The following is a 10,493-nucleotide window of genomic DNA, read 5'->3' as shown; positions in this document are numbered from 1 at the left end:
AACATCCTGTGTCTTACATGCAGCTCTGGGGAGAGAGGAGACACAGCCAGCAGGATCCGCAGGTACATGTAATGGCTGAACTGGTCAACACGGCTCCTGAAACTGGCAGACCGGGAGGCCAGGAGGAGCCGATGAGAAGAACCTAAGTGTGCAAATACGCAGAAAGAACAATCAAAGCAGGTGGACGTTGATCACAGTGCTTATTAGTTCAGGTTAGAGGGACCTTTGAGGAAACTGTAAAGAAATGTGTCAATTTTACAAAATTTGGAAAACCCCTAAAGGGCCCCTAAAACAAGGTAGGGCATGTCGAATGGATGAATGAAACCCAGGTAGCCCAGTGAATGGTCAACATCCAAGCACATTTACTGAGCTCTCACTACCAGAACTTACCTGTGTTTGGTACGCATGCTTTGCACCTCTCAGTAACCTAAGAACACAGAAGATGCTAGCAACTCAATGCCTAAAATGGACAATAACTCAACTGCTGACAGGAAGATAGTGACTGCCCAGGGGCTAATGAGTTGGTGTCTTGATTGTTATTGGGCTTCAGAGTCCCTCTGAAATAGCCGAAGCATTCAGATGCTGTTTGAAGAATAACTGGGATTTAAATGTTTAGCTAGTTCACCGAGTGACAAATTAATTATTGTATATATTTAACAAGGCAGTATGTCCTGTCAAGTGTTTTTCCAATCCAGCCACATGCAAAGTTTTAATATTTCACTGTTTGGTTATTCAGCATTTTCTCTTCATGAAGCCTAGCTCAAAGAAATTTCAATAATACTGTTTTTAATTAGCTATTTCCTACCCAGTAAATAAACCTCATGTGCGTAGGTCCTCTCCTCCTGGTTCCACATCTCCTGTTCAAGACTAATCCTCTTGCTTTTCCCATCCCTACCTGCACCCCTCTGCCACAGGCCCACAGAATGAGAGGGAAGAACCAGACGGTTCATCCACATGGCATTGTAATTATGATAATAGCTGATACTTACATGGCAATTACTATGTGCCAGGATCTGTTGTAAGTGCTTTATACACATTAACTCATTTAACCTTCACACAACCTATGATGTAGGAACTATTATTATCCTCATTTTACACAGCAAGAGGGCCTCTAGAGTTGCCCTGCTCACAGAGGGAACCGTAGGCTAAGGAAAAGAGAAGAAACTCTCAGTTCAAGGACATTTACTCAGGACTGAAAGGAAGCAGAGATGCAGACCCTAGCCGTATTGTGCACTCAGCTCCTCCAGTGGTCCAGCTTCTCCTATGGTCCAGCTTCTCTTGTAGTCCAGAATCTCCTGTGGTCCAGCTTCTCCTGTGGTCCAGCTTCTCCTGTGGTCCAGCTTCTCCTGTGGTCCAGCTTCTACTGTGGTCCAGCTTCTCCTGTGGTCCAGCCCTGTAACTGTTAAAAGGGAGACTACAAGTAAAAACTCTGTGAGTCCCCTGCAGTAAGGAATAGGACACAGTGGACTGGTAGCCAACTCTAGTCTAGGGAATGCAGAAGACAAGAGATGGCTGGTGCCCAGCTTTGGAGGGAAAGGAAAAGAGAGTCACTGCTTTGTTGGGCCAAAATTGCCTAAGAGTTTCTCATGGACCAGATGTGATCCAAACAGGAGAGGGACCTGGCCAGCAGCCATGACAAATCCCACACAAGAAAACTGCCAGGAAGGATGACGGGTTCCAGCAGACAGCGTATCTTTGAAACAAATTGCCAAAAAAAGAAAGGCTGAGAGCGGAGCAGCCAGCTGGAAGAAGTTACTGGCAGTGTGGTCCCTCAAGGAGCCTCTGAGAAGCCCACTAAAGCACACACCTGAGAAAGAGATGCTGACAACACCTCCTGGACCCAAACACTGCAAAGCTAGCTCAGGCCAGTACCACTCAAGGAATAACTTTCCAGGCCCCCTGCTCACCTCCTTCCCCATCTCCCTCCCCTTAGTCAGAACCCTACCTGAGCGATTTGGGATAGCTCAGGTATCCAGAGAAGATGGAGATGATCCCCCTAAGCAGCCCCTTCACTGGAAGAGGACTCTTGCCTGCATCAGGCTACCATGGGATGCCTATTACAGCCAAGCTAACACAGCCGCAGAACATCTGCATTAGGGAGAAAGGGAGGGAAGGATCTAGAGGGGATGGGGGGGGATGAAGGAAAGGAGGAGGGGATAACTATGCTACATCCCACCACCACAGCCAGCACTCTGCCAAGCACCGCGGAAGGAGCAAACCCTTCTGAGAAGTGAACTGAGAGAATCAGCGCCTCAGGGCTGCTTCTAGCAAGGGTAAGAGTCCCTAAAGCAACAAGCAGGCTCCTAAAAGCATCATGGCTGCAAAGGGAAATCATCTAAACACAACCAAAACCCTTCCATCAGCCACTCCTGTTGAGGGTTTTCACCCCTTCCCTGAAGCTCTCCTTATAATTTCTTACATATCAACTATGTACCCGCAGAAAGGAAGGTGCAGACAGGCCGCTCTGCAGAGTGCAGGTGCAGGTGTCCCCAAAACATCTCCTGGCCGAACTAGAGAGTGTCTCTAGGATTATTACACAGGGAGAGCCAGTTTGGTCCCCACCAAACCAGCAGATTTAAGGTTCTCTGTGACATTCTTACAGTGTCATGCTGGGGCGGCCCTGCCTGATGGTGCTACAGACTGGTTCCAGTAGGTGCAGGTGCAAACAGCCAGGTGGAAGGGGTCAATCTTGCACCCCGGGAAGTAGACAGGTGAAGCCCTGACTCCACAATTTTGTCTTTGAGACGTGACAGGCAGACAAGAGGTGGAGAAAGGAACAAGTGCTTTTCTATCCCAGCAAGGACTCCGGAAGGCAACCTGACATAGGACATGGGAAGCTCCTGATTTACTTCAGAGAGAAGAACAGGAAGTGCTGCTACTGAGCATTAACCGTCCCCTGGCAGCCAGCAAACAACAGCAGCCTGATGGGGCAAGTACTCAGAGCGTGACAACAGATGCCACAGCAAGAGCACTCTTGTCAGCTGTGTGCAGGTCTCCTGTTGTAGAGGAAGAGCGAGGGCCAAGGTCTGGGCAGCCAGCAGGGAACCTCATCTGCTCGCTGGGCTGCAATGAGTGGGACCCTGACTACAGGTGTCCCCTGATGGAAACAGCAGCCCTGACAACAATGTCTGAAGAGGGCAAATGAGTAGGACATACACTGTCCCCCAGCCAGGGGTACAAAGATGAGCAGCTGGACTCAAACTGGAGGCATAGAAAATGAAGGGGTGGGGAAGCACCCAGAGGAAAGAGGGTGGGGGTTCTGGGGTCTCATCAGAGAGCTGCATTGATTCCAACCTCATTAACTCACTAACTTAGCCTTCTCATGACCATGTTAAGACAAAGAAATAGGATCTCTTCTCACTTAGTAGTCTGATGTCATAGACACTTCACTTAAAACTTCTGAACCTCAAATTTTGTCTTTTCTTCCCCTAAGGAGTACCCACTAGGGTACCCTAACCCAGGATTAGAGAGATGACCCCAAAGGAAACCCTCTATGAAACTTGGCCGGTGGAATAATCTGCAGATTTTAGAACAAGGCTCACACAATCACCAGTTCTAAAGGAAATTCGTTCAAAGGCTGTTCCAATGTTTTAAGCTTTTAGTTTTCTTGTTTTTTTTTAAATCTTCCCCAGAGAACTTCATTGCCAAGACTTCAATTCTCCCCGTCACTGTTAGCTTGTTCTGATTCAGTCTATAGAAAGTTGTCGCCGCTAATTTGTCTTTTTTGTGTATTTGAACATTCTAAGAAGCAAGCTCAAAATATCTATCTACGGTTTTTTTTTCTGTATTCAGCAACATTAAGCAGCTTATTTAGATTCACAAACCTCTGCTAACTCTTGCTTTTTGATTCTTTCCATCAGTCATATTCAAAGAGAAATGCTTCTTCTCCAGTCACCCAACTAATTTTTCACATTCCTGGAGACATGGCAATTGATATCTCTTGTCCTAATGAATCCCTGGCAGTTCCTCCTCCTCTTTCATTGCTGCTTCTGGTTTTCACACTCTCGTTCCAAGTGATTTGTTTCATATTGTCACTGTTTTGAATTTCTCTCAAAGTCAACAGCAAAGGGACAAAGGCAGTGGCCTCCATCCAAGAGGTAACATCCACCTCAGCCTATGAGCTCTTCTTGTAAACTGAATGAAGTCATGGGATCTTCCGTGCCCATGTGTGCTAACCCATCATCAACATATTTGAGGTCCAAAATAACCAGATATGTTGAAACAGACTTTAAAAGTCATACATATATATGATATATATCTGATATTTATATATATATATATACTTTTTAAATTTGGCTTTCTGATATTTTTCCTTTCTAAGCCCAAGGCAGGGCTTTTTTTACTGACATCTCCTTATTTACAATTTCCTTTCAAAACAAAATTCACCTTGCTAAATTCTGATGACACAAAGCAGGTACAACAGAAAAAGCCCTCCTCGTTCCATTTCCCCTTCTCCTAAACCCCCAGGACAAGATGCCATTCCCACAACTCTGCTTGTGCCATTTCCACTTCCATCAAGATGTCCATTTCCCTTCCATTAACCCAGGCCTTCCCACTTGCTGTGTGTTGGTTATGTTCAGGTTTCTTATATTCTTATATTTTTAATGCTTAAGTTTCTCTTATTATTTTCTTATTAGAAAAATTATGCATGGCTTTTTTCCGTGCCGATAGCGCTCTCGCAAAGATGGTGAATGTTCCTAAAACCCACCGGACTTTCTGCAAGAAGTGTGGTAAGCACCAACCCCACAAAGTGACACAATACAAGAAAGGCAAAGATTCTCTTTACGCCCAGGGAAAGCGGCGTTATGACCGGAAGCAGAGTGGCTATGGTGGGCAGACTAAGCCGATCTTCCGGAAAAAGGCTAAAACTACAAAGAAGATTGTGCTGAGGCTTGAATGTGTTGAGCCCAACTGCAGATCGAAGAGAATGCTGGCTATTAAGAGATGCAAGCATTTTGAACTGGGAGGAGATAAGAAAAGAAAGGGCCAAGTGATCCAGTTCTAAACTTCATATTTTGTTATGAAGACAATAAAATCTTGATGTTACGTTCACTTCATTTGGTTGCAGTTGGTCTTTTTAAGAGGGAAATAAACTAGTGCCATCAAAAAAAAAAAAAAGAAAAATTATGCATGCTTACTACAAAAATATCAGAGAGGAAAAATAATATGAGGAATATTCATGATACTCTCTACCCAGAGTCACCTGCTGGTAATCCACTGGTATATATCCTTATAAATCTTTATATCTATCTATATAGATATATAGATATAGATATAGATATATAGATATCATTATAAACCTTTCAATATGCACATGTATTATTTTATTCAAAAGTAGGACAATATCATCCATTATGTTTCACAACCTACTTTATTTAACAAATGCATCAGTGGTTGGGCCATTAGTACACCAGATTTCTCCATTACAAATAGCATGAAATAAGAAAGACTCATTTAAAAGCAAAAACAAAGAAAAAAGCTACACAAATCCCAAGCAGAAAGAAATGCTTAAAAAGTTATTAAATTACTCCATGGTGCACCACAGTTACCAATACTAGAAAATCCTTGCTAAAGAGATATTCTTCTTCCCACCCCCCACCAAATCTTCATTTTGGCCACGTTGTTTCCAGCTCTAATTGTTTGGAACCTCAGTGTCCCAGGGGGTCCTCACCTTGTCTCGGGACCTTCCCCAGATTTTCCAGCTATTTTGACTCTCCACTTCTACAAATCATGAATCTTAAGGTTGGTATGTTGACCTTATCATGTTCTGACTTGCTCCCTAGCTTCATTTTTTTACCTGTCCTCAGTTTTCCTTCCCCTATTACCTGTCCTCAGTTTTCCTTCCCCTAGGGGTGCTTTGCATATGGAAAGTGCTAACTTAATGAACATAACTAAGGATCATGTCCAGGATTACCTACTATCCTTGGGATTTATTTTGAAGCTTTTTCTTGACCCAGTTTCAATTCTCCTATTGGGTAAAGGTAATTTTATTAGTCAGGAGTCTTTCAGATAAAGGATAGAAAACCAATTCAAATTAGCTTAAGCATAAAAAAAAAAAAAAAAAAAAAAAAGAGAGAGAGAGAGTAATTTCTTGCTTCACATAATTGGGAGGAGCAAGAAGACACTGTGGACAGAGATAAGGCCAGGATTCAAATGAGTGCCCCTGCCCCTTCTCTGTCCTCAATGGCCCCTTCTCTCTTCTGTCAAATTTCCTTTATATCAGGGGGTTGGGAGCTAGGGTCAGGGTTGGAGCTACAGACCCACAGGGAGCTCCAGGCTTACGTCATCCCAGCTGGTAACCCCACAGCAAAGACTTCTTAACTGTCTCTCCCAGTGACAGCACCTAAAATCCCATTTGGATATAACACGACACATGAGTACTGTGATTGGGGCAGGCAGGAGTCACACAGCCACCTCTCTTTCTGGGGATGCATAACTGAAATAACTACACAGAATAATACAAAAATGTAAAGCACTTTTGTATTATTATTTCAAAGAAAAAAACAGAACTGAAATTTGCGATGGTGTCAAAAGCCCCATTTAGCACCTTCTTCTCTGGCCATTCACATTCCTTCTTATCTAAACTCAGAGACCACGATCATTTTGTTTTCTAGCCAGGTGAATCCTAGAGTTTTAATTCAATGCCTACTTTTGATAGATGAGAAAATGGGATCTCATCCATCTTCATTGAACCAACCAGCATACGGAAGGTCATACAGGTACTTCACCACAGGAAAAAGGAGCTAGTTTGGGAGCTAGGAAATCAACCCCCAGTCTTAGCCCTGCATGCATTCACCTATGACTCAGAGCACTTACCTTCTCAGGCCTCAGGTGCTTCCATAAAATAAGGAGTTTAAAATCTGATTTCTAAGCATTTTATGATTTTAGGCATTGCCATTATGAGTTATAAAGATTCATTTTTTTGCTGTTTCAAATTATTGCCATCTTATCAAATCTTATAAAAAGAAAATTGTACTTTTTATATATTTCCCAAAACAATGAACATTCTACTCTGCATTCCATGGAAAATGGTGGAAACCTCCATTCACGTGTAAAGTTGAAGATTCATAGTTATAAGCAACATGAGCAAAACTGTTTGCCCTGGTATTTGCATTATTCTCAAGAGCCAAGGTACTTGTGATTTTTAAAAATGTAAAATCCCACAATTGCTATATATAAAAATCTATATGGAAATGCTTTCATAACATGATACATTTCAATGGCAACGTTCATTTTTAGTTCACCGCTAAGTATTCTCAACTAAGCAGAAACATGTAGAAGTGGGAATTCCATGTCGGGTAACTTTAGGAAGACTGTGAGAATGGGGAGGGTGAGCAGGCTGTCCTTTCTATCATCAGATCCCCAACAAAGCACATATGAACTTTTATTCTGAAGTCCAAAGGGAAATTAGGATGTAGGAACAGGAGTACCATGTATGCAAACCACATTTACAGCTCCTTTCTTTTTCATAAGAATGGGTAGGAATGCAGTTGCAAAACGAGGTCATTAGAGAAGGTGAATAAAGAACAAGTTGGCATTTCCTTGCTAAGCTCAATTTGTTTGTGCCAAGAAAATGCCGTGTCTGAGACCTTAAGCAGAACTGCTTTGTGATTGGGCTGAAATGTTGAAGAGGGCCGACTACCCTAGTTGAACATCTGAACTACCGAGGGTAGTAAAATTAACAATGTTTGAAAAAGAAGAAGGAATGTTTGATCATCAGAGGCAGCCTTCAGATTGTCCCACATGCCACACAGAAAGAACCTGTGTCTCTTCTAAGCAGCCTGCATCCCCCCAAAGGAGAGTTTGGGAATTTGTTCAAGGGCCTTGATTTGGATTCAGGGAAAGTAGCTTCAAGCAACAAGCTCCTGACCCCAGATTTCAGAAATCCTTCAATCGTGAAGACTTCAGTGACACATATCCTAAAACAAAGCTACCAAGAGTTTTCACTCCAAGACATTCTTGGTTCATTGTCTTCCAGGAAAATGTTAAAGTCTGGAAGGCAAAGAAGTCAAACAAATCTAACCAATGATAAGAAAAAGAAGTACAAAATTAATACATATAATGAATCTGGGCAGGTGTGGTGATGTCAACACTACAGAAAAATTTAACCTTACCTTCAGTTCCTAATGGTGAGTCATAAAGCATTTGTTGATGTACAACCCACAAACTTAACAAACACAAGAGAATTGTGCATATGATATATATTAAGTCACCACATAGTGTATATTACTACTCTATAGTTTGTTATAGCAGGAGCTCTGTGAGGGCCAGAACTATAGCTTGTGCACCAGACCTTGCAGTGCCAGCACATTCCTGATACAAAGTATGCAAGGACTAAGAATTTGTCAAAGAAATAAATGAATAAATTGGAAAAATACAGAACTAAAGAGGATGAAAGAACAACAAAGTGTTTTTTTCTTAAATATGGATTGATAAAACTGTCCCACGAAGAAAACCTTCAAGATTTCTCTTTAGACAGATGTTGCAACTTGCTCTCCATTCAAGTCACACTGAGGTGTCACCATAAAGAAGATTTTGAGAGAGCGGGCCCACTGCAGCCATAAGTAGTTTAGAAGACCACCATTTTCACTCTCCTTTATATGCACACAGACAGTCCATACAATGCCCAGGCCTCTCAACTAAATACATTTTACCTTTTTTCTCAACTCTTTCTCAGCTATACATTCACACTGCTTCATTCTGCATATACCATGTCAACATCAGAAATCCCATTATCTACAAAATCTCAGCTTCAACTGTTCCATTTGGTGACTATCACCACCTACCTTTCTATCTTACCTGATCACTCATGCCCACTACATTTTCAATCTCCTAGAGACCTCCAATGTACTGACTCCACCACTTTCACAATCTATTCCCTCTCCCATTTTCACATCCTTTTTTGAGGAGAATGGGTGACATGCTTCATCAATGCAAGAATTCTCTGAAAAAGCCCTGAATTCTCTTTCTCTGATGTATTTTCTTCACATTTCTGGGGCCAAACCCAAGCTCTGGATACCTCCAATAACTTGGCCTTTTCATGCTTGCAACTGAAGATTGTAGGAAAGAGAAATTACCCAACTCTCTTTCATCATCACAATCTTGAAATGGACCAACAGCACTGTCAATTACTTACTGGGGTAACCATCCTAGCCAGAGCATCGAACAAGAAAAATAAATTAAAAGGTTCTGAAATAGAAAGAAAGAAGCAAAACTGTCTCTGTTTACAGATGACATGATCTTATATATAAAAAATCCTAAAGTCTCCACCAAAAAACCATTAGAGCTAATAGGCAAATTCAGTGAAGCTGCAAGATACAAATTCAACATACAGAAATTAATTGTATTTCTAAATACTAATAACAAATTATCTGAAAAAGAAATAAAACAATATAATTTACAATAGCATCAAAAACAACAAAATACTTAAAAATAAATTTAACCAAAGAAGTAAAAGATCTGTATACTGAGAACTATAAAAAATTCATAAGAAAAATTGAAGAAGGGCACCTGAGGGCTCAGGCAATTAAGCTTAGTCTGCCTTCAGCTCAGGTCATCATCCCAGGGTCCTGGGATCAAGTCCTGTATTGGGATCCCTGCTCAGTGGGGAATCTGCTTCTCCCTTCTCCCACTGCCACCCACCCCCAACTTGTGCTCTCTCTCTCTCTCACTCTCTCTCTTAAATAATTTTTTTAAAAGAAAACTTGAAGAAGACACAAATAAATAGACAACCTGTTTTCAAGAATTAGAAGAGTTCATATTTAAACTACCCATGCTATCCAAAGCCATCTACAGATTCAGTGTCATCCCTATCAAAAATCCAACAACATTTTTCTCAGGAATAGAAAAAAATCCTAAAATTCATATCAAGCCACAAAAGATCAATAGCTAAAGCAATCTTGAGGAAGAATGTAACTGATGGCATCACACTTCCTGACTTCAAACTATAGTACAAAACTATGATAATTAAAATACCATGGTACTGGCATAAAAACACATAAACCAATGGAACAAAATCAGGAGCCCAGAAATAAACCGATGCATATATGCTCAACAAATATTTGACAAGAGAGTCAAGAATACTCAATGGAGAAAAGGCAATCTGTACAATAAATGATGCTGGGGAAACTGGATATTTGCATGCAAAAGAATGAAACTGGACCCCTATCTGTATCACTCATAAAAATTAGAATGGATTAAAGATTAAATGTAAAACCTGAAGCCATAAAACTCCTAGAAGAAAATATAGGGAAAAAACTCCTTGACATTGGTCTTGGCACTGATTTTTTGGATTGGACCCAAAGTGTAAGCAACACAACAAAAATAAATAAGTGGGGCTACATACAATAAACTGAAAACCTTCACAGAAAAAGAAATGATCAAAAAATGAAAAAGGCAACCTACAAAGTGGGAGAAAATACTTGCAAATCACATATCTGATTAATAAAACTAATTAATGAAATATTTAATGCCTAAATTTATTAATTATTATG

The 10,493-nt window shown here is 41.1% G+C and overlaps 1 protein-coding gene across 1 annotated transcript; it reads left to right on the top strand.

Moving 5' to 3' along the window:
* The first annotated feature begins 4,657 nt into the window (after positions 1 to 4,657).
* Positions 4,658 to 5,057, top strand: LOC112918744 (large ribosomal subunit protein eL42-like). Its single transcript, XM_025996870.2, has one exon. It carries the CDS (start codon positions 4,685 to 4,687, stop codon positions 5,003 to 5,005), a length of 321 nt encoding a protein of 106 aa, XP_025852655.1. The 5' UTR covers positions 4,658 to 4,684; the 3' UTR covers positions 5,006 to 5,057.
* Positions 5,058 to 10,493: the final 5,436 nt, after the last annotated feature.

Source organism: Vulpes vulpes, chromosome 13 (genome assembly GCF_048418805.1).
Source record: "Vulpes vulpes isolate BD-2025 chromosome 13, VulVul3, whole genome shotgun sequence".
Taxonomy (NCBI): Eukaryota; Metazoa; Chordata; class Mammalia; order Carnivora; family Canidae; genus Vulpes; species Vulpes vulpes.
The sequence above is the reverse complement of the archived record's forward strand: the minus strand, read 5'-3'. Positions and strand labels throughout refer to the sequence as shown.